This window comes from Trichomycterus rosablanca, chromosome 12 (genome assembly GCF_030014385.1).
Source record: "Trichomycterus rosablanca isolate fTriRos1 chromosome 12, fTriRos1.hap1, whole genome shotgun sequence".
In the NCBI taxonomy this organism is placed as follows: Eukaryota; Metazoa; Chordata; class Actinopteri; order Siluriformes; family Trichomycteridae; genus Trichomycterus; species Trichomycterus rosablanca.
The window spans coordinates 958,443-983,216 of NC_085999.1; the positions used below are offsets into that span (position 1 = coordinate 958,443).

The 24,774-nt window shown below is 41.6% G+C and overlaps 2 protein-coding genes across 3 annotated transcripts in view; both read right to left on the bottom strand.

The window, feature by feature from the left end:
- Nucleotides 1-7,666, bottom strand: part of si:ch211-45c16.2 (mitogen-activated protein kinase kinase kinase 13) — a 58,164-nt gene extending 50,498 nt beyond the window's left edge. For both annotated transcript variants that reach the window (XM_063005499.1, XM_063005498.1), the window contains exon 1: nucleotides 7,638-7,666. The gene's annotated coding sequence lies outside the window, so the exon portion shown is untranslated. The remainder of the gene's footprint in view (nucleotides 1-7,637) is intronic.
- A 5,128-nt stretch (nucleotides 7,667-12,794) lies between these two features.
- Nucleotides 12,795-24,774, bottom strand: part of trpm2 (transient receptor potential cation channel, subfamily M, member 2) — a 40,713-nt gene continuing 28,733 nt past the window's right edge. The window contains exons 20-34 of the mRNA XM_063006616.1: nucleotides 23,876-24,014; nucleotides 22,772-22,943; nucleotides 22,237-22,417; nucleotides 21,493-21,671; nucleotides 20,862-20,994; nucleotides 20,496-20,583; nucleotides 18,685-18,772; nucleotides 18,422-18,570; nucleotides 18,264-18,316; nucleotides 16,565-16,579; nucleotides 16,368-16,454; nucleotides 15,179-15,248; nucleotides 14,802-14,909; nucleotides 14,535-14,642; nucleotides 12,795-13,074 (exon numbers count right to left, since the gene is read on the bottom strand). Of these exons, the coding sequence (XP_062862686.1) occupies nucleotides 12,955-13,074; nucleotides 14,535-14,642; nucleotides 14,802-14,909; nucleotides 15,179-15,248; nucleotides 16,368-16,454; nucleotides 16,565-16,579; nucleotides 18,264-18,316; nucleotides 18,422-18,570; nucleotides 18,685-18,772; nucleotides 20,496-20,583; nucleotides 20,862-20,994; nucleotides 21,493-21,671; nucleotides 22,237-22,417; nucleotides 22,772-22,943; nucleotides 23,876-24,014 (1,690 nt within the window). The 3' untranslated portion in view covers nucleotides 12,795-12,954. The remainder of the gene's footprint in view (nucleotides 13,075-14,534; nucleotides 14,643-14,801; nucleotides 14,910-15,178; nucleotides 15,249-16,367; nucleotides 16,455-16,564; nucleotides 16,580-18,263; nucleotides 18,317-18,421; nucleotides 18,571-18,684; nucleotides 18,773-20,495; nucleotides 20,584-20,861; nucleotides 20,995-21,492; nucleotides 21,672-22,236; nucleotides 22,418-22,771; nucleotides 22,944-23,875; nucleotides 24,015-24,774) is intronic.

Here is a 24,774-nt window from a genome sequence, read left to right on the forward strand (position 1 = left end):
TAATTTTAGCCCTGCATTAATATATTATTATTCCTCAGAATCGATATGAGGTCTGTAGACTCCCTCACAGCCCCGCCCCTGGGGAGCAGGGGGGAGAGATAGCATCATTACCGAAATGTCACTCAGCGGGAAAAAAGAGATGCCAGCAGCCCATGTGGAGCGCAGGGGGGGTTAGAGAGGGGAAGCGTTAAAAAAAAACACAGGGAAGGGCGAGGGAGGCGGGTACGACCCCCTCCGATCCAGCCGGCGCCTTTTGTTTGGCTTCCGCTCCGGTGCACATGAGGAGCTACTCCGACCAACCGACCGACCGTCCGGGGACTGATGTAGTCGACAAAATCTGTGGTTTAATTACAAACCAAACCTCACAAGTTCGCTCTCTACTGCCACCTCTGTCCGACAGGTCGTATCATCGCCCCCCCCAGTGACCAGCCCCAGGACGCCACGATCCTACTTCTATCCGGGCTTGTGACCTGCACTTAGATGACCAGGCTGTTTCAGCCATTCAATCCAGCCCAATAAAGAAATTATCCAATCACGTCTGTGCAGGTGCCCGACCGGCCGATAACGAGCCACAGTACCTGAGCACCAATCGAATCAAAGCATAGGAGTGAAAAACATCATGACACTTCGCTGGGTATCAGTTCTATTTACAGAATCATTCTTATACCTCGGTAAACACGCTAGCCCAACAGCACTGACATCGCAAGCTCATGAGTTCAAATCTCAGCTCTCATACCGACCATGTTCCTCATCGCTGCTGCAGTTACGCCCTCTGCTGGCTGATCGATGGCGCTGCACTGCAAAGAGACGGGGGATAACGGAGATCAGTGTGCACGATACGGATCTCCGTACGAACCCTGGTGCAGGTGAAAAGAAGCGGTCGGTGCTGCACACGTGTCAAGACCCTCCTCGGACAGGAGTGGAGGTCTGCAGCAGAAGAGGGAAACTGGATACGACTAGATTGGGGGCAAAATGCTTTTTAAAAAAGTCGGACATTTCACCAACACATTTCAACACTGTGCGAGCAAGTGTTTCCTCTCACCTCACATCTTGCGTTCTGATTGGCTGGAGCTCGACGCAGCACTCACTGCCCGTCGTAACCTGATCGCAACGCTTTTCACTCTCCAGGATTTGGAGTCGCCGACAGGTCCGGATATTTAGCACGCCGGATATTTTTCTCGAGTCTGCTAGCGATCGCCTCTCGGGCCGCGTCTTTAAACGGCACACACAGCGATCGAGAGTCGATATTTAAGCCCCGAGCGAAAGCAGAGTTGCCACCGAGCTGGTACATCAGCCGACGACGTTTAAAACCCGTCTGCAGGCGGAACGTCGGGGCTAACATGGTGTAGCGTGAACCTAATGCTACTTTCACTAAATGCACAACAAAAACTGCTTTTGTGTTCACTGTGCTATCGTTCCCTGTTGTTTGTCGCTGCATTCAAAGTTTAATCCGACTGAACTCTGACCCAGCCCATCTCAGACCTTTACAGAGCGCCCCCGAGGAGACAAACTGCTTCCATAACGTAGTAAACGGAGACGCACCGAGAGAAACCGAGAGAAATTAAAATTTAATTTCAGTTTGCTTACACAATGAGGGAAATGTGCAGCATTGTTTTGCATAGTTTGTACCTACTTAGAAATAAAAGGACATTGATTATTTACATAAATAAAAGATTTTATTTTCTTTTTTAAAGAGAAATAATTAAAGGAAACTGTCATAATTTGTCTTTAATTTCCCAATACTGGAGTCGCCGGTCTTCACTGAAACCGTATCATGCAGCAACTTTATTCGTTTGCTGTGTTTTTAATTGTTTTAGTCTCTGAATGACGACACTGCAGAGCTTTATTGTTCTAAAATAGGAAACTGTGTGTGAATAAAGTGTAAATATTGATGTAACGATACTCTACCCACGATGTGATACGATTCACGATACTGGGTTCAAAATATGACAGTTATGTCATTATGACAAAGTTCTCTTTTATTATTTCTCTTAAAATAAAATAAAATAAAATCCTGTATTCGTGCTTAAAGTTGCTTTATTGTCAATACTGCAAATATGTACAGGACATACAGAGGATTGAAATTGCGTTACTCTCAGACCCATGGTGCACAATAAACATTAATTTAAAAAAACTATAAACCTAGAACATATGAAGAATATAAAAATAGAATAAACTCACTAAAGCGCAAATATATTTACATATGAAAATTTGAAAAAAAAAAAAAAAGGTCCCAATATTAACAACCTAGACAGTAAAGTGACATAATGCAGATTAAAAGTCTTTGTGTGAAACCAGTGCAATTATAACGGCAGTGCAAACTGGATGATCTATAGACTAGAGATGGGACGATCGATCGGCTACGAATCGGTATTGGCCGATTTTTAATCAAAATATGCTATCGGCGATCGGCGATATTTCCTAAAAGTAGCCGATCCGATCGCGTGATATATAAAAGATCACGTTAAGTTAACAGCTCAGTGGATTGATCCAGACTTTGAGCTACGAAGCACCAACCATCACATCACCATTCATCAACCATCGTACAGAAACCATCGTGAAAGCTCTTACGATGTAATTTTGCTGATTGTAATATTTACTTTAAAAAGATAATTCAACCCGGTCACATCTGAGTCGATTCTATCAGCACGTTATATAAACTCCTGGTTCACTTTGGTAAATCGTGAGCGGTTCTTACTTGTGATGTAGATGAGAACAGAAAACGTTACAGAGCCAATCAGAGGCAAAAGTTTATTCATTACCAAATTCGTTAGTTCAGGATCATCTGCTGAACTTTTAGAAAACTTGTAGCTCCTTAGACGGAGAGACACGGAGAGATAACTGAGAAGAGAAACTTACGCTTCACATAAAAACGAATCAACTCATGAATCAATGAATCACTTATAGCGATACTGTGAACAAAGCGTCTCTTCTAAAGGCACAAACACACACACACACACACACACAAACACACAAACACACGCGTGCGTGCTGCGCCGGTTTATCTTTACTGTGAGCCCCCCCCCCCCCTCCGATCGGAATCGGCTATCGGTCGATGTCCCTGAAAGGAGATCGGAATCGGTGCCAAAAACCCCGATCCGTCCATCTCTACTATAGACAGTTTAAAGTGATGAGTGCACATTAAATATTTTCTTTATGCATTTTTTCTCCCTTTTTTCCAGTTGCCCGATTGCGTCACGCTTCCTCTCCACCAATGCCGATCCCCGCTCTGATTGAGGAGAACGAAGCTGACCCACGCCCCCTCCGACACGTGGGCAGCAGCCGTATGCATCTTATCACCTACACTTTGACGAGTGCAGTGCAGATCAGCGTTGTGTACGGAGAGACACACCCTGAGAGCACTCTTTTCTCATCTCTGTGCAGGCGCCATAAATCAGCCAGCAGAGGTCGTAATTGCACCAGTCATGAGAGAGAGACCCCATCCGGCTTAGTCCCGCCCATATCTGAACAACAGGCCAATCGTTGTTCATGTGGCTGCTCAGCCTCGATACGATGTACTCGAGATCCAGCTCTGGTTCCAGCGTGTGTTTTTACCGCTGCGCCACCTGAGCGGCGTTTATTTCTCTTTTAAAAAAATAAAAAAAATCTTTTATTTATCTAAATAATGAATGTGCTTTTATTTCTGAGGGAGGTACAAACTATGCCAAACAATGCTGCACATTTCCCCTTATTGTGTAAAAAAAAAAAACTGAAATGAAATAAATGCCACATTAAATAAATAAATGAATAATACAGATAAAGAAAGTCTCCTCACATAAATACACTAAGGCTTTGCCTAATATTTGCACACTGTTTATGTTTTGTCCATTATCTTCTCACCTTTCTCCATTGTCTGTCTTGAGGAAGCCAAAATGCTGCCACACTTCTGATCTGAAAGAGGAGATGGCGTCCTCAAATTCCTGTTGCCAGGTCAGGCAGAAATCACTACCCCGCAACCCTTTTTGAATTTGGCTGGAAAACCCCGAACCCGGCAACTCTGTGTAGTGACGTCCACCAGGCGAGGTGAATAGCGCCAGTGCACTCTGCTGTTTAAAGTGAATATCGATTCATTTTACATCTCATGTGCATCGATTATTAACTGTCTTGTGGTGCATCGTTACATCCCTGGTGCTTAGACTCACAGAGAACGAAGCACACGATGCTTATCATGTCAAAGCCGTCTCGCATTAGAAATGATTTTAAATGGTCTTATACATGCATGCAAGTCACTAAATTTGCTTTAGGTTGTAAGTCGACCTCAGCAATCGAGCGTGTTGAGTCGAACGTTAGGAATAAAGCTTAAACCCATGGTTGAATTTTACTAGCTACCACCACTAGTTAAAATAATACCAGTTCTTGACTGAGCTGTTCATATATATGCAAATTCGCTGGGCATTTTATGAGCTACACCTATTCTATAGTATACATGCACAATTGTGTCTACAGATTAACACACCTTGCTGACCCCCCTGCCTACCCTGTCCATTAATCCAAAGCAGTCCCCATAAGAACCCTACTGACCCTTAATGATTTGGGTGTTGGACCGTTCTCAGCTTTGTGATGGCTGGCCCAAATTTTGGACTTTCAACCCGGTTTAAACCACAGACGTTGATAAACAGACTAACAGCAATAAAGTTCTGATCAGGGTCAAATCCCGAAAAGCCCGGCTCAGAGCGGCGGTGTGTAATAACGCATTATTACAACACGACGCAGCTGCACAAGGTCATGTGGCAGATATTTACCCTAATCCAGCCCTCATACACCCCTCAGAAATACATCCAAGCTGCTATTTAAAGATTTACCGTCATTTTAAAGAGAATGAACAAAATGTACAAGCCGGCAAGTCCGCACCAGAAAGTGCTGACACGGTTCGCTATAATTACAGGTCGAGCTACATCAGCAGACCGGCGCACCAGAGATACGAGGAGCTGTTTAGTACAGATGCTCCTGAACACATCCTATCTGAGGGTAATAAAGATAACCGAACCGCCATACGGAGCAAAACGCCCAGTAATATAAACACAAACGAAGACTGTAATAGTTTATGTTTATATGAGCTGAACCTGCATCAGTGTGGAATAAGGTGCAGATCCAGGGTTACAGCTCCACATGTATCTGTGTTTATCTGGATTCTCCTCCCTGTTTCACTTTTAAACTTGTGTTACAGCTCCAGCTTCTGAGAAATGGTGAGAATCAGAATCAGCTTCTCCCAGAGTCTAAAACGCTTCTGTTTGAAAATAAAGCTTAACGTGGTTTAATGTAGTAAAAGAAGGAGACAGGAGCACTAAACTTCTCTTCATTATTACTGCTCATAAGTTCCTCCACTAATCACATTCCTCACTCGCTGTTTTACTACAATAAGTCACGGTGAGTTTTGTGCACCCGCCGTCACACTTCATAGGAAATAACGGCACAGCGAGAAAAGCAGAAGCGGTTTTGTAACTTCTCGTGTGAATGCGCCGGTGCCGAAGGGAATACGGTATTCCAACATCGAGCATCTCCAGCATTAAGAAGCGTCAGGAAACCATAAAGAAGTAAAACTAAAGTGCAGCTTTTATTGTATTTTTATTGATGTTTAGCTGTTAGTAATTGTATTTCAGTGTGTTTATATTATATTTGTGTTAGTTTCAGTGTTTAAGTGTCAAAAACAACCTCATTATTTTACATGAGACTAAAATATCTGCAGCTCCACGGGACCATGGACGCATTAACAGGTTCTCCAAACATCCTTATGGGGAAAAATACCTCGAAACTCAACGTCTTTGAAACTCAACACCACTCCCAGGACCGTCGATCTATCTAATCTGTCACATTAGACTGATTTTGGGATTAATTTCACCTGCAGTATGAATGTTATACATATCAAGTGATCCAAAACGTTGTATTTAGGGCCAGTTTTACATTCAGCATTGATGTAACTCGGTCGAATGAGAAGGAAAACAGAATCTGGGACATTTTACCTGCAGTGTAAACAAAGCCCGTGTTACATAAGGGGGGGGGGGGGGGGGAGAGAGGTGGACTCGGACCACTTTTAACTTCGGCGTGAGCAAATCTGATGTCATGTTCTGCAGTGTGAACATGAGGAAATGAGAAAAGCATTCAGGTGTGAGAGGTATATGCAGTACAATGTGAATGTAATCTGCATCAGGGGAACCTGCACCACAAACGTGACCTGATTGTCACATAGAGGAAAAATACTGAATATATTAAAATTAATTTTGAATTTAGTGCTTTTAAATTCCAAATATTTTACTATAGAGATACACCGATCAGCCATAACATTAAAACCACCTCCTTGTTTCTACACTCACTGTCCATTTTATCAGCTCCACTTACCATATAGGAGCACTTTGTAGTTCTACAATTACTGACTGTAGTCCATCTGTTTCTCTGCATGCTTTGTTACCACCTTTCATGCTGTTCTTCAATGGTCAGGACCCTCACAGGACCCCCACAGAGCAGGTATTATTTAGGTGGTGGATGATTCTCAGCACTGCAGTGACACTGACATGGTGGTGGTGTGTTAGTGTGTGTTGTGCTGGTATGAGTGGATCAGATTTTTTAAACACCTCACTGTCACTGCTGGACTGAGAATCGTCCACCAGCCAAAAATATCCAGCCAACAGCGCCCCGTGGGCAGCGTCCTGTGACCACTGATGAAGGTCTAGAAGATGAGCGACTCAAACAGCAGCAATAGTTGAGCGATCGTCTCTGACTTTTCATCTACAAGGTGGACCGACTAGGTAGGCGTGTCTAATAGAGTGGACAGTGAGTGGACACGGTGTTTAAAAACTCCAGCAGCGCTGCTGTGTCTGATCCACTCATACCAGCACAACACACACTAACACACCACCACCATGTCAGTGTCACTGCAGTGCTGAGAATCATCCACCACCTAAATAATACCTGCTCTGTGGTGGTCCTGTGGTGGTCCTGACCCCTATGTGGTAAGTGGAGCTGATAAAATGGACAGTGAGTGTAGAAACCAGGAGGTGGTCATAATGTTATGGCTGATCGGTGTGTAGTGCACTATGCAGCAATTATTTCAAACCCTAATGTATAGGCCATAAAGGCAGTGTATTACATGGCAGTCATTGCATACTTTAAATATAAAAATAAAATACAAATATTGTTTATTAGTTTGTGCTTCTTAATTATTATTACTGTGTCATTGATGTATATAAAGGTTTAAGTGTAAAAGGTGTTATTATAATAGTCTATGACACAAATTATACAAATATTAGTGATCCAGATATTTATATGAACCGAATGCATTTCACCATACTACATAATAATACTACTACTACTAATAATAATTATTATTATAATACGTATTATTATTAATAATAATGCAGCTTCAATGTGTAAAATGTGTCCTAATAAGCATACTGCGATACTACTTAGTATGCCACAGTAATACAGTAATAATAATATAAATACTAGGTTTAAATACTATTTAGTATGCTAGTATAGATCTATAAACGATGTCAAGAGCAAGATTATGCAAAACATCGCTGCTTCTCGACACCGGTGTTAAGCTAAAATACTCCAAAATTACATTATTAAACTATATCACACGAGATAAAACGTTTATTTATTTAAGTAATTGTGTAAAATAAGATAAATCATCTTCCTACCGTTTAATCCTGCTCCTCTGTGCTCGACTAAATCCAGCTCTCCTGTTTACCGAAATCCGAAGCTTTAATCACATTCTGATTCGTAGGTCGTGTCCCAAATCGCAACATGCTCCCTATTCCCTACAAAGGGCACATCTCGTTCCGTGTACTTCGTACGCCCTGGTGTGAAATGCTTTACACTATTGTGGCACTATTATACACTGTACTGTTCTATAAGAATCGCACATGCAAAATTCATTTCAGTAAATATTTTATTGTACATAAGAAATACAAAAATACCCCAAATACTTTTGACAAATGTAGCGCACTAGATAGTAAACAAGGTGCGGTTCGGACGTCAACCAAATCGCGTGAGTGTCGCGTCACTTCCGTATTTTTTCTGACGTAAATGCACCTGTAATGAAGACGATGATGGCTGTCCACCTTCTTGTTTCTACACTCACTGTCCATTTTATCAGCTCCACTTACCGTATAGAAGCACTTTGTAGTTCTACAATTACTGACTGTAGTCCATCTGTTTCTCTACATGCTTTGTTACCCCCTTTCATGCTGTTCTTCAATGGTCAGGACCCCCACAGGACCACCACAGAGCAGGTATTATTTAGGTGGTGGATCATTCTCAGCACTGCAGTGACACTGACATGGTGGTGGTGTGTTAGTGTGTGTTGTGCTGGTATGAGTGGATCAGACACAGCGGTACTGCTGGAGTTTTTAAATACCGTGTCCACTCACTGTCCACTCTATTAGACACTCCTACCTAGTCGGTCCATCTTGTAGATGTAAAGTCAGAGACGATCGCTCATCTATTGCTGCTGTTTGAGTCGGTCATCTTCTAGACCTTCATCAGTGGTCACAGGACGCTGCCCACGGGGCGCTGTCGGCTGGATATTTGTGGTTGGTGGACTATTCTCAGTCCAGCAGTGACAGTGAGGTGTTTAAAAACTCCAGCAGCACTAATGTTCTTCTTTAAATTAAATCTTTCAATTGAATGAATAAACAAAGAAAATAAATGATGATGAATTGAGTACTAGATTGTTATTAAATAGAAAATAAAAATAAATTTAATGTTAATTAGTCTGTGCTTCTTTTTTATTACTGTGTCCTTGATGTATATAAAGGTTTAAGTGTATAAAGGTGTTATTATAATAGTCACTGACACATAGAAATATTAATTCAGAAACTGAATGCATTTCACCATCTATAATAATAATAATAATAATAATAATAATGCAGCTTTAATGTGTAAAATGTGTCAGAAGCAGCATACTGCGATACTACTGAGTTTGTCACGGTAATACGGTAATAATAGTGTAAATATCAGGTTTAAATACAATTTAGTGTGCTAGTATAGATCTATAAACGATATCAAGGGCAAGATTTTCATTTTTAAAGACTTCAGTTTGCTTCAAATGAAATCTTTCAATTGATTGATACAACAAACAAACAAAGAAGATGAATAATATAGTAATCGAGTAGCAGAACATTTTATTACCGCCATATTACACTTATTTAACCCCTTAACCCATGATCTTAGAACCTACTGCTAGTCTTTATGACCTGAAGTTTGGGTTACAACATGATTAAACCATTGGGACTCAATAACAACTACTAGAATCAAAGGGAAAGTTTACAAGACAGTAGTGAATCGTGCTAACTGGAGCAACAGAAAGACGACAAAGCGGTAGCTCAGTGGCTAATGTTTTGAAATAATAATCAGAAGGTCACTGGTCTAAGTCACACATCCGCCAAGGTGCCACTCAAGGGCATGGCTGGATTACTGACCGGGCCAGTGGGGCCAGCGCCCAGGGGCCCTTGAGGTCAGGGGGCCCCGGGTGGGGCCCTGGCCCAAAACATTTTGCGATGCCTATCAACATTTATGATACAATATATTTTTATTTCTGAGGGCCCTCCATTTTAAGGATCCTCTGACTATTAGGGACTTTGACCCCAGGGCCTCTTGGGGGCCCTAGCCATGCTTTTGGGGCCCCTAGCCATGCTTTTGGGCCCTAGCCATGCTTTTGGGCCCCTTATGAAAATGGATGAGGCGTTGTGGCACTGCTCTGACTTCGACTTCTGGCTATTAGGGGTCCTAGGAAAGAGGGGGGCATATTTTTAGAGGGCCCTGGTTATGAGAGCCCCTACCAGGGGGCCCTAGAGAAGAGCAGGGTATACCATTAGAGGGCCCTTGATCACGAGGGCCCCTGCTATGGGGCCCTTGACTTCTATAGAAGTCGTTTACCATGGCTCCTTGACTTTCTAGGGACCTACAAATTGCCAGGCAAGCTACCATATTTCATAACAGACGTTTTGTTGCAAATATGCGATTCAGGCCCTTACTTAATGTTTCTGAATTTGTATTGTTTCAAAATTATTATGTTCAATTTCTCTTAAGCGCAGAGACACAAATTAATTTAGCAATTTTGCAATTATTTAAATTTAACTCTTCAACTCTTTGCCCAGGGGCCCAGACTATCCTTAATCCGTCCTTGCTCAAGGGCCCTCAATTGTTTGATTGTAATGGTTTTAAAAAAAGATTTCCAAGACCTTGAACACTCCAAGAGACACTACTGGGAGTGTTGTCCTGAAGTTTAGGCGTTATGCCCGAAGGTCTCAGCAATCTCATCAGGATAACAAATTAAACCCCCGTGTTACTGCAAAATACTGACAGGATGACCTGATGATGAAGACTGGGGCAAATGTGTGGTAACTATCAGATCATTAACAATCAAGGACCATGGCTGGACTCCACAATGCATGTCACTCTTTACCATGAAGCATAAATGATAATAAATAAATGAAAATGAATAATAAAGTACTCGAGTAGCAGAATATTTTGTTATTAAAGCCATATTACACTTATTTAACCCCCTACATAATACCACATGATCTTAGATCCTACTGCTAGTCTTTATGACCTAAAGTTGGGTTACAACATGATTAAACTCTTAAGAGTCAAAGGGAAAGTTTATAAGACAGTAGTGAATCGTGCTAACAGGAGCAGCAGAAAGACGACGACTGAAGTTGCTGAAGAAGATCACTGGCTCGAGTCACATCTGCCAAGTTTTCACTGTTGGGCCCTTGAGCAAGACCCTTAACGCTCAATTGCTTAGATTGTATTCATCAGATTTGTAAGTGGCTTTAGACCAATGCGTCTGGACAGGGCGAGATAGAGATAAAAGATCTGCCCAAAAAGGAATAATAAAAAGGAGCTGCTCACAAAAACTGAGAGGAGCGATCATTTTATTGAACCAAAATGGCAGTGGTTATAAAAAAGTCCTTGGACACTCTAAGAGACACTATTGGGAAGATTGTCCGGACGTTCACAAGTTATGGAAGTGTTAACTGGAACACACCCGAAGGAATTTGGATCGGTCTGGGAGTTTAAGCTGCAGCTGTTTGAGCCGAATGGGTCAGCAGGCAGTTGTAGCCTAGTGGTTGAAGTACTGGACTAGTAAGCAGAAGGTTGCTGGTTCAAACCCCATCACTGCCAGGTTGACACTGTTGGGCCCTTGAACAGGGCTCTTAACTCTCAATCGCTTAGTCGCTTTGGATTAAAGCATCTAAATGCTGTAAATGTTTGATTTCCTTGTTAGTGCCATCTAGAGGTGAACAGGAAAAGTGCAGCATTGCAGCACTGCAAATCTTTGGCAAGATTAAAAAACCTCCTTCATGACATGGCAAAAAAGTATTTGGACACCAAACCGTGAGCTTGTTGGACACCCAGTTAACAAAAAAACAAGACCTCTGTGTGATTTTCGACAGTATTTTAATTGTTTGACATGCACCTGTAATAAATGTAATATTTACAGAATTTATGCGGAGCGACTTACAGAAGAGAATCTACAGTGAACATGTTACTACTCTGGTACAAAGAGACAGCAGTCAAAAAAACTACTCTGCTGGAACCCTGTTAGAACCAAAGTTTAGGTAGAAAAGCTTTTTAAGATAATACGAGGATCTTTCTTCAGAAAGTTTCCTCACGTGTATATTGTGGTTATAAGCTGTGAGGGAGGAGGAGGAGGAATCGGGCGTGTCTGAGAGACGCTTATAGTCCTGATTTAGCTCCATCTGATCTCCATTATTTTGGTTCTGTTCTGTTTGGTTCTGTTCTGTAGTAATCACTCGTGTCTGAGAGACGCTTATGGTCCTGATTTAGCTCCATCTGATTTCCACCTTTTTGGTTCCGTTCTGTTTGATTCTGTTCTGTTTGGTTTTGTTCTGTTTGGTTATTTTCTGTTTGGTTTTGTTCTGTTTGGTTATTTTCTGTTTGGTTCTGTTCTGTTTGGTTCTGTTCTGTCTGGTTCTGTTCAGTACTAATCACTTGTGTCTGAGAGACTGAGAGACACTTATAGTCCTGATTTAGCTCCATCTGATTTCCACCTGTTTGGAGGCTGAAAGAAGCTTTAAGGGGAAGAAGATTTTCATGTGATGATGATGTGAAAGCAGCGGCGACTCAGCGGCTACGAGCTCAACCAAAAGCGGAATTAAAAAGTCGGTACGATGCTGAAAAAATGCACCGGAAAACGACGATGTAGAAAAGTGATGATCCCTCTTTTTGAAGATCCTGGTATTTGATAGATAGCGTAGATGATCCGTGAGTGCAGTTCAGTTTCAGTTGAAGTTCTCAGTAAAGAGGTGATGAGGATCTTTAATCCTATTTTGAAGACAGGGAGAGACTCAGATGTTCAGACAGACAGAGGAAGCTCGTTCCACCACTTGGGTTGCCAGTACAGAGAAGATCCTTGATGCTGATGCTGGTCTTCCTTGAGTTCTAGGTGGAGGATCAGGACGAGTGAGACTAGTGACTCGGAGGTTGCGTGGTACAGAGCGGGGTTTGATGAGTTCTCTAAGGTAGCTTGGAGTGATGGTGTGGCAGCAGTGGGGTGATGGTGTGGCAGCAGTCTGATGCCATATTGTATTTACAGTCATTATTTACATTTACATTTTCGTCATTTAGCAGACGCCTTTATCCAAAGCGACTTACATTACAGTATACAGTCTGAGCAATTGAGGGTTAAGGGCCTTGCTCAGGGGCCCAACAGCAGCAACCTGGCAGTGGTGGGGCTTGAACCAGTGACCTTCTGATTACTAGTCCAGTACCTTAACCACTAGGCTACGGCTTCCCTTCTACAGTGATTGCAATAATCCATAAAGCACTTATTTATTAGATATTTATTAAATTACAGTATAAATAAAGTTGCAAACAAAACAGACATGTGCAAACAGTTGCATGACAGCACTGAGTAGAATTCTGGGGGTGTGTAGTGTGAGGTTTGGAACCTCGTTAACCCCCTCGTTACCCGGATGTTCCTGAGACTTACACGTTCTCTTTGAAGTTTACGTGGTGAATCTGGGCAACTTTACGAAGAGCCTCGTGTTGGTAGTGAGAAACCGGCGCTCTGCTGCTCACCGTGCACCACTCCAACCTGAACGTCGACTGAAATCACACACAGAGCACAGACTCATAATCTCTGAATATAATACACACCGTACACACGTCCTGAATAACAGATTCTGATGATTCAGACACACCCGTGACTAACAGGGGTGTAAAAACAATCATATCAAATAAATCACAGCTGGTCGGGCGCCTATACAGACGATGATCGGCTTGTCCGAGGGAGAGAAGGCAAGTCGTAGGGGTTTTTCATAACTGCTGCAGTTACGCCCTCTGCTGGCTGATTGATGGTGCTGCACAGAGACGGGGGATAACGGAGATCTGTGAGTGACTCTCCGTGCGCGCGGTGTTGCTTTGCATGGTCATATAACTACGAACTAATATGTTGAATTTATTTCCAAATGCAGCCACTTGTGTTCTTTTTTTATTTATTTATTTTTTTTAAATAAATTTAGCACGTCCAATTTCGTCCCATCTATCATCCTCTCATTAGTGCGGATTCCTGCTCCTGATTGGGGCTAAAGAGGCCGTTCCACGCCTCCTCCGAAACGTGCACAGCCAATCGACCGTCTTATCACCCACACTTGACGAGTGCAGCGTGGCAGAGTACCGTGCACGGAGGATCACACACTCCGCCACACCCCCTCCCGTCTCCATACAGGCGCCACCGACCAGCCAGCAGAGGGCGCAACCGCCCCGTTCCTGAGAGAGCATCCCCTACGGTCTCGAGTCCCGCCCCCCACCCGGACAACAGGCCAATCGTTGTCCATAGCCGCCCAGCCTCGACCGTGAAGGCAGAGCTGGATTCGAAACGACGCTCCTTCGAAATCCAGCTCTGGTTGCAGCGCGTGTCTTTTTACCGCTGCGCCACCTGAGCGGCGCCACTTGTGTTTTTATTTATTTATTTATTTATTTATTTATTTATTTATTTATTTATTTATTTATTTATTTATTTATTTATTTATTTATTTATTTATATCTTTATTCATTTATTTATGTCTTTATTTATTTATTCATTTATTTATGTCTTTATTTATTTATTCATTTATTTATGTCTTTATTTATTTATATATTTATTTATTTATTTATTTATTCATGACCTTATTTGTCTTCATTTATTTATGCATTTATTTATGTATTTAATTATTAATTTATTTATTTGTTTATGTCTTTATTTATTTCTGTATTTATGTCTTTATTTATTTATTCAATTATTTATTTATGTATTTATTTATGTCTTTATTTATTTGTCTTTATGTATTTATTTATGTATTTTACGTATTTATGTATTTATTTATTTATTTATTTATTTATGTATTTGTCTTTATTTATTCATTTATTTATGTCTTTATTTATGTCTTTATTTATTCATGTATCTGTTTATGTCTTTATTCATTTATTTATGTCTAATGAGTTATTTAGACAGAACTTTATTTATTTATTTATTTTAGAATGGAGAACATGCTCAAAATATACAGCGGGTCATAAACATGACCCACCTCATAGCCGGTGTCGATCTTCAGACTTTGCCAGTTCAGGTTCAGAACGGTTGCTTCCATCCAGGCGTTATCTGTGTTACCAACATCATCCACATAATCCCTGTAGAGCTAAACAAAAACAGCAGGTATGAGGCTTAATATGCCTTCAAGAAGCATCAATTACTGACTGTGTAAATGATCTGATCCTTTATTCTAACAGTAAGAGGTTAGAAGTATTATGTATAATATATACTTATATAATCTATACTTATATAATATATAACGTACCTCAGTGAATTCTCCAGCTCGTATTTTATCTTTGATTTCCTGGTACAGCTTCTTCCCCAGTGCTGTTTCCAGTATTTTTGGTAGGGTCTCCCCAGCAGTCACAGGGCCCTGGAAGTCAGTGGACATCAGTTACATCTAAATCTAAACACCATTTTTTCTTGACTCCGACACGTGTGCAGTACTGACCACTTCTTTTCACCTGCACCATGAGGGTTCATATGGAGAGTCACACACTGATCTCCGTTATCCCCTGTCTCTGTGCAGCACCACTGATCAGCCAGCAGAGGGAGTAACTGCAGCACTTATGAGGAACCCCTTCGACCCTCCCACCCTCCGATACCCGTTAGTCCGATACCCAAACACTAAAGAATTCTCACCCCGGGTAGAGTGAAGCACCCTGCTGTCTCATCCCACACCGTCAAAAACTTCAGCTGAGGGCCTTCCCTTCTACAGAAAACAAAATAACATCTATATTAATAATTCTACATAGAAGAAGAAAGAAAAGATTTCTAATGTTTTACTGAACAACTTCACTCCAATTTGGAAATAGAAACACAGGTCGGGGCGTGTTCCCCCCTGTGTTCCCCCCAGTGTTCATTCAGTGTTCCTATTAATTTCTACTCTTTAATGTGTGAAGAACTGAGGACACTAATGGTTGCAGGTTTGCGAGTGGAATTTTTCTTCGTTCTTGCTGGATACGAGACTCCAGCTGCTCAACAGTCCGTGATCTGGACTGCAGGAAGGCCGATCAAGCACAAACACTCTGTGTCTATGAAGCCATAATGTTGTAGTGCATACAGAATGAAACATGGCATCGTCCTGCTGACATAATCACAGCCTCAGTGTCAGCGGTACCTTCACACATGTACACTCACTCATGCTGTTGATGTGATGTCTTTTACTGATAACAGTCCGGATGGTCTATTTTGTCTTTAGCATGGAGAACTTCCTACCTGAAAACGAGCTGAACCGTGGACTCATCTGACCTCACACACGTGTCCACTGTCTTTCAAGCCATCTGAGATGAGCTCGGATCCAGATAACTCGGAGGTGTTTCTGTATAGAGTTGATGTACGACTTTCTCTGTGTGTAATAGAGTTTCAGGTTGCGTCGCTTGATGCAGTGGCGGCCTGTGTTAAGTGAAAACGGTTTTCTGAATCACGGTTCCATCACAGTTTGCCCGACATGGACTGAGATCTCTCCAGATTCCCTGAATCTTTCCACAATATCATGTACAGTAGACGGTGAAAGACTAAATTACTTGCAGTCTTGCAGTGAGAAATGTTCTTTTTGAACTGATTGATTCTCTGTTGAAGTCATGAGCCATCATTTCTCGTACAGACTGATCCTGATCCAGGTGGATCCTTTTATACCCGATCATGATTCCCTCACCTGGTACCAACTCACCAACCACTGTGGAACCTTTCAAACACTGTCCCGACGTTTTTGGAGGCTGTTACAGCAACAAATTCTAAACCTGCTTCTATTTACAAACTACAATAAAGTTGATCAGTAAAACATTGGACATGAGGTTCGTATTTGGGTTTTAATGTTTTTCTCTTTTACCTTGTAATAACCAGATCTAAGTTTAAATTAGGACCAAGGGTTTTCAGAGCTCCTCTTCCTCTTATCCCTGTCCGGCCAGCAGGGTTCCTAAAAAAATAATAAATATATGTAAAAAAGATGTAAGATAAACAGACAGAAGGAAATGATTCAATACTAAATCAAGATTTAAATTGTTAATCGTAATAAAACCAAAATACCTGAAGCTGTTCGAGCTGTTTAAAACAGAAAAAAACAATCAATTAAATAAATACATGATTTTGACATCATTGATGTTTTTTTTATTTTAAATAAACTTCCAGTGCATTTATCCACTTAACATATACACCGATCAGCCATAACATTAAAACCACCTCCTTGTTTCTACACTCACTGTCCATTTTATCAGCTCCACTTACCATATAGAAGCACTTTGTAGTTCTACAATTACTGACTGTAGTCCATCTATTCCTCAGCATGCTTTGTTAGCTCCTTTCATGCTGTTCTTCAATGGTCAGGACCCCCACAGGATCACCACAGTGACACTGACATGGTGCTGGTGTGTTAGTGTGTGTTCTGCTGGTATGAGTGGATCAGACACAGCAGCGCTGCTGGAGTTTTTAAACACTTCACTGTCACTGCTGGACTGAGAATCGTCCACCAACCAAAAATATCCAGCCAACAGCGCCCCGTGGGCAGCGTCCTGTGACCACTGATGAAGGTCTAGAAGATGAGCGACTCAAACAGCAGCAATAGATGAGCGATCGTCTCTGACTTTACATCTACAAGGTGGACCGACTAGGTAGGAGGGTCTAATAGAGTGGACAGTGAGTGGACACGGTGTTTAAAAACTCCAGCAGCGCTGCTGTGTCTGATCCACTCATACCAGCACAACACACACTAACACACCACCACCATGTCAGTGTCACTGCAGTGCTGAGAATCATCCACCACCTAAATAATACCTGCTCTGTGGGGGTCCTGTGGGGGTCCTGACCATTGAAGAACAGCATGAAAGGGGGTAACAAAGCATGTAGAGAAACAGATGGACTACAGTCAGTAATTGTAGAACTACAAAGTGCTTCTATATGGTAAGTGGAGCTGATAACATGGACAGTGAGTGTAGAAACAAGGAGGTGGTTGTGCATCATTTACATTTTCAGCATCTAAAGCGACTTACAGAATACAGTCAAAGCAGTTGAGGGTTAAGGGCCTTGCTCAAGGGCCCAACAGTGGAAACCTGGCAGTGATGGGGGTTAAACCAACAACCTTCTGATTACTAGTCCAGTCCCTTAACCCAAGGCATCACTGACGCACAGAGACTTTAATAGAAAGTAACTACATACTTCATTTATTGTCTGTTTATATTTATTACATTTTTATGAGCTTCTTGCCTCATGTGTGACTTTATAGCCAATATATCAAAATAATTTATTTAAATTAACTGATTTATCCTGGTCAGGGTTACGGAAGATCCAGTTTCTGGGAGCAAAGCAGTAATAACCTGGACAAGGTGCCGATCCATCACAGGGCTTGACTTTGCCCATCATCCCTCCTCAACCAACTAACTAACATAACTAACACACGCCCTCTCTGCCACGTGCAGTACTGACTGCTTCTTTTCACCTGCACCAGGCAGGTTCATTCGGAGATCCGTATCATGCACGGAGAGTCACTGTGTCTCCGTGCAACTCCATCGATCAGCCAGCAGAGGTCGTAACTGCAGCAGTTAATAAGGAACTCCTGAGCACCAGTTCCTGCTTCTATAATGTCATTCTGTGACTTATTTGAAGTGACTCCTGGCTGCTCATGTTTATTCTTGACAAAATTCAGGCATAAATAAATTGAAAGTGGATAAACGTACTAGATAAAAGACTGAATATTAAAAACAAAAGCGGTTGATCTGATGTAAAGACGTACTCGGGGCTTTCCTCTTGGTCGAGAACTGAAGGAAGATACGCGGCGAAGTCGACCTGCAGCAGAAGAGTTTTGTTATTACTGAACTGAATCAGAACTAAATAAAATATATATTAATATTTAATATTAATATTTAATGGTGAGTGATTGTGCCCGGGTACCTCCCAGGGTACTTTCTCCTCAGGAACAGGGAAGCGTCTCACGGTGCTGCCGGGGTACTGAGGCTGGCGGGACCGGTAGTGATGAGTCTTCTCTGGTTCCTGTTCTGGACCTTCTGAAGGCTCGGAGTTAGCGCTCTTAGCGACACACGCTGGAGGAGGAATGATAAAACATCGTCAGCCTGGTTTCATCGTATAGAAATCAAATGTACGGTGGCCTGCTGAGTCGATGTTAAGGGAGAACCAAATACAACAGAAAAACATACTCAGTGTCGGCGCCTCCTGTTGGGATTTGTACCCTTGGCTTTGAAGAGCGTTCATGATCCACTGGAGCGCTTTAGCGGACTGACAGACCTACCGAAAAATAACATCAGCGCTTTAGCAGTCTCCAAGGCCTGAGCGTAGGCTAGGTCCAATGATAATCCTAACACTGTCCTAAGGATCTGTCCCACTCAGATATAATCCTAATCCAACCCTATAGCACTCAGACAAGACCCTAATCTAACCCTATATAATTTAGACATAATCCTAATCCAACCCTATAGCACTCAGACAAGACCCTAATCTAACCCTATATAATTTAGACATAATCCTAATCCAACCCTATATCACTCAGACAAGACCCTAATCTAACCCTATATAATTTAGACATAATCCTAATCCAACCCTATAGCACTCAGACAAGACCCTAATCTAACCCTATATAATTTAGACATAATCCTAATCCAACCCTATATCACTCAGACAAGACCCTAATCTAACCCTATATAATTTAGACATAAGCCTAATCCAACCCTATAGCACTCAGACAAGACCCTAATCTAACCCTATATAATTTAGACATAATCCTAATCCAACCCTAGGACTCAGACAAGACCCTAATCCAGCCCTATATAATTTAGACATAATCCTAATCCAACCCTATATCACTCAGACAAGACCCTAATCTAACCCTATATAATTTAGACATAATCCTAATCCAACCCTAGGACTCAGACAAGACCCTAATCCAGCCCTATATAATTTAGACATAATTCTAATCCAACCCTATAGCACTTAGACAAGACCCTAATCCAGCCCTATATAATTTAGACATAATCCTAATCCAACCCTATATCACTCAGACAAGACCCTAATCTAACCCTATATAATTTAGACATAATCCTAATCCAACCCTATATCACTCAGACAAGACCCTAATCTAACCCTATATAATTTAGACATAATCCTAATCCAACCCTATAGCACTCAGACAAGACCCTAATCTAACCCTATATAATTTAGACATAATCCTAATCCAACCCTATATCACTCAGACAAGACCCTAATCTAACCCTATATAATTTAGACATAATCCTAATCCAACCCTAGGACTCAGACAAGACCCTAATCCAGCCCTATATAATTTAGACATAATCCTAATCCAACCCTATATCACTCAGACAAGACCCTAATCTAACCCTATATAATTTAGACATAATCCTAATCCAACCCTAGGACTCAGACAAGACCCTAATCCAGCCCTATATAATTTAGACATAATCCTAATCCAACCCTAGGACTCAGACAAGACCCTAATCCAGCCCTATATAATTTAGACATAATCCTAATCCAACCCTATAGCACTCAGACATAACCCTAATCCAACCTTAGATTCCAACTGTGATCTCAATCCAACCCTAGTAATCAGACAAAATCCTAGTAAGGTCCTTGGTGACCTTAATCCAACCCAAAAGCACTCAGTCTTGACCCTAGTACACCACTAGATTTAAACTTAGTCCAGCCCTAGCACTTAGTCATGATCAAGTACAGCCCTAGTTCCCAACTGCTCATTCATTCAGCTGCATGTGTTTGTACTGTGGGAGGAGACCAGAGATCCTGGAGGAAACCCACACAGACACAGGGAGAACATGCAAACTCCACACAGAAATGACCCTGGCCATCCATAGTCCTAGCTCAAACTTGTCTGCAAACTGCTGCATAGTCTCCAGTTTTTTATGTATTTGTAAATATATATGTGTATAGTGTTTACACTAACAATGACAATTTCCCAATTTACACTTTATTTATCTCAGACCTGATCCTCCAGCCGGGTCAGCCTTTTCTTCAGCTCCACTGAACCCCACTCCTGCTTCTGTTCCAGCATTTCAGACATGGTCTCAACCCTGAAATATAAAATGATTGTCTATTTAATCAGAAACAACAAATCCAGGCCTGGTAACCATGCATCAGATTTTACAATCTTTTTTTTTTTTACTGCTTACAGTTTATTTAAAGCATTAAAGACACAGTGGAATGGGATGTGTGTGTGATTTTGGGGCTGTTTAAACGTTTTAATGATACGTCATCATGGACTCTAACAAGTACCTGTCAGACGCAATATAATTTCCCTTAATAATTTCCCTTAATATTATTATTTCAGGGATGATGTGGAAGGACTTACATTTCTGCTGTGTTCTGGATGCGCTGATCGGTACTCTGGCTCATGTCGTGCTTCAGAGACGCCAGATAGTTGTCCTTCATGAACGACTCCCATGATAGCAGCTCCTCGTCCTCCTTCTGACTCAGTTCCTGTCCTGCAAACATTTAGCCTTTAGCATTAGCACTGAATTTTAGCCTCAGCTATTTTGAAATACATTTTATGAACCAAAAGTCTTTTTCTTTACTAGCCTAAGTTGTTAACTTTAGCATTGCCTTGTAGTACCACAATAAACCTAAAAAATAGATGGTACAGGTGATTTAAGATAAGGGTTTCTCTTCCTAAAATCATCCTATAATTACTTCTTGTGTTAACTATGGAATCAGTTCCAAAAGGTTGAAGCAGTAGGAACAAATAAAAATTAAAAAGTGTAAAGCCTTGACCCGCAGTGCCCTTACCCGCAGGTTGACTTATTTATTCTAAACAAAGAAACCAAAGCAAAGCTCTTTGCAGTACATCTGTTTAACACTTCTGTTTTCAGTTTATTTTATTTAATAAAACATCATTATTATTTGTTTTATTATAAATTTGTCCTACTGTCCCAACACTTCTTAAGAATCGGGTTTGTAGGATTAAAAAATAAAGAAGCACTTACTGTAGAGCTTCTGGTGAGGGCCGCGTCGCAGGATCAGGCGTTTAATAAAGAGACCTAAATGGCTCAGGAGGATGAAGGGTGGAGGCAGGGCCGGACGGGTGTGGTACTCCTTTATTAGCTCGTAACGCTGAAACTTCCAGATTGCGTCTGTATTATCCTGCACCCCCTCGAACGTGTAGCTGAGGGAGCAAAGGCAAAAAGGTTCGTTGAGATTTTCCAGGCTTTGGACTCACGTGGTGTCCAAACTACGGTTCGTTATAGCATACTGTATGGACATACACAATGGACTGTTTGACCTCTGGGTGGCGCTCTCACATAAAACAGATCTAAAACTCTCCCCGTCTTCTTTCCCCCCAACTTCACACCTACATTAACGTTCCCCAGTTTCTGGATAAACGCGGTGGCTCCAGAGAAACGAAAACTAGGCGCCGGACGCAGAAGATTTCAGGCGTGCTGAGAATGAGTTCAGAGGGAAGTGGGTATGTTTAAATTAAAGAGGTATAATGATCTTCCTGTTAGGATTATAAACCAGTGAGTGAAATCACAACACTGTGGACGATCATTAAATAATAACGATAAACAAGACATAGATCGTTAGTAATCAGGGAGCTCTTATTATTATATTTTTATTTCCTTTATTAATAAACAGTCTGTGGCCCCGTGGTTGTGGCCCCGTGGTTGTGACCCCGTGGTTGTAAATTTTTAACTTCATCTGACCTAGACAAGAAAATTATCAGTACGTACTTGAAGATGGCGATGAGGAGGTTGAGAAGCAGGATGTTGGCGAAGAGCAGATAAACACACAGCATGATGATGGTCAGCCAATCAGGAAAGATCGGGAGGTTGTTACCGTCCAGCATCGGACACTTGGGCTTCAGAGGATCTGTGCCGTTTACACTGCAACTGTCCAGGGTAAACTGCGTATCTGTTCCATGCAAAATGAATAAGGTGGAAATTTAACGTCATGTTTTACACTTTGGTTCCATTCATGACAGGAACGGTAGGTACTGCTTACACAAGATTCATCAGTTCAGGTTTAATATCAAACACAGTCATGGACTATTTAGTGTCTCCAGTTCACCTCACTTACACGCCTTTGTACTGTGGGAGGAAACCCACACAGACACGAGGAGAACATGCAAACTACACAGAAAGGACCTGAACCGCTCGACCTGGGAATCGAACCCCAGACCCTCTTGCTCTGAGGTGTCACTGCTACCCAGGGAATCCCAGATCTCACCAGTAGTCGTGTATTTTACCGCTCTATGATTTCACTCACTGTCCACACTCGCTGGCATGTCCCCGAATATGATACGGTAGGGCTCGTACACGGCACCCCGAATGATCCACCCGATGCGCTCCTCATTCTCGATCAGGATGCCCTGTTTGGCCACGCCGTACGCCACCACCCAGATACTGAGCAGGAACATGAAGAAGAACAGATCCATCATCTGAGCAGAGAGACCAGAGGAACCAGCGTTAATAATCAACCAAGCGCTGATTTATTCTGAATAATTAATCTAAACAAATCAGTACAGCGGTACCTTGTAACTCCAAATCCCCTAAACTCCCCCCTTTGATCATCAGTGTGTGAATCTGGTGCAGATCCAGGGTTACAGCTCCACATGTATCTGTGTTTATCTGGATTCTCCTCCCTGTTTCACTTCTAAACTTGTGTTACAGCTCCAGCTTCTGAGTAATGGTGAGAATCAGAATCAGCTTCTCCCAGAGTCTAAAACGCTTCTGGTTGAAAATAAAGCTTAACGTGGTTTAATGTAGTAAAAGAAGGAGACAGGAGCACTAAACTTCTCTTCATTATTACTGCTCATAAGTTCCTCCACTAATCACATTCCTCACTCACTGTTTTACTACAATAAATCACGGTGAGTTTTGTGCACCGCCGTCACACTTCATAGGAAATAACGGCACAGCGAGAAAAGCAGAAGCGGTTTTGTCACTTCTCATGTGAATGCGCCGGTGCTGAAGGGAATACGGTATTCCAAGATGAAGCATCTCCACCATTAAGAAGCGTCAGGAAACAATAAAGAAGTAAAACTAAAGTGCAGCTTTTATTGTATTGTTATTGATGTGTAACTGTTAGTAATTGTATTTCAGTGTGTTTATATTATATTTGTGTTATTTTCAGTGTTTAAGCATCAAAAACAACCTCATTATTTTACATGAGAGTAAAATATCTGCAGCTCCACGGGATCATGGACGCATTAACAGGTTCCCCAAACATCCTTATGGGAAAAAATACCTCGAAACTTCTTTTAAACGTCTTTAAAACTCGACACCACTCCCAGAACTGACTGACGTCCAGTTTCAAGGTACCGTTGAGGTGTATTGTGATTATAAATGTAAACATTTTCTAAACACTCACCATTTTCTTGACGATGATAATTTTAGGGCCGAGGGTTCGGCTGATGGTGAAGATGGACATCAGGCGTAAGCAGAATATGATAAAGTCGATACAGAGGATGACTTTACCCACGTAAAACACCGTAACCGAAGCCTGGAGCCTGTCGGAGAAATATCGTATCACAATATAAGAACCTAAACTATATGGACAAAAGTATTCGGATGCCTGATCAAATTAAATAGAGCGACGTATGCAGTGATGGCATAGTTACCTTGAAAAAGTAATCTGATTACTGATTACTCCTTTAAAAAGTAACTTAGTTACTTTATGGATTACTTGATTTTAAAAGTAACTAAGTTACATTACAAGTTACTTTATTAGTTATATAATGCGGAATATTTCAAAGATATTCCTTTGCAATACTTTATCATTTGGCTGCCAACTTGTGTGTACTGATGAGACTCAATTGAATCCCAGAACATGCTAGTGTGAATGCATGGAAAACAAATTTTAATTTTCTTTTAAGAATATGATACAGACTGACCGACACTATTACGCTAAATCAGCATTGAAAATTGACTTTACTTTTAATAGCCTTCTACAATGCTGGAGCTTCTTAAAACGGAAGATTTTCTTTTAAATAGAAGTGTTATTTACCTGCTATTAAATTGTTTTCCAACAAAATCTGCCCAATTTGGCGGATAATCGCCCAATCTGGCAACACTGGAATGCGCAGAGCCAGCTGGCGCTTTTACTCGTAGCGCGCCACGAACACTATTAAATAGTACTACTGTACTTCTGTAATGGTGTTGGTGGTTGACATTTATGTTGAGTGTATTACTGCACTGTTTTGGTGAAGAACTACTCATCTGAGGTGCGCTGCTCCTGCCTGCAGAAATGCTTCCGCTAAAAAATTGCCG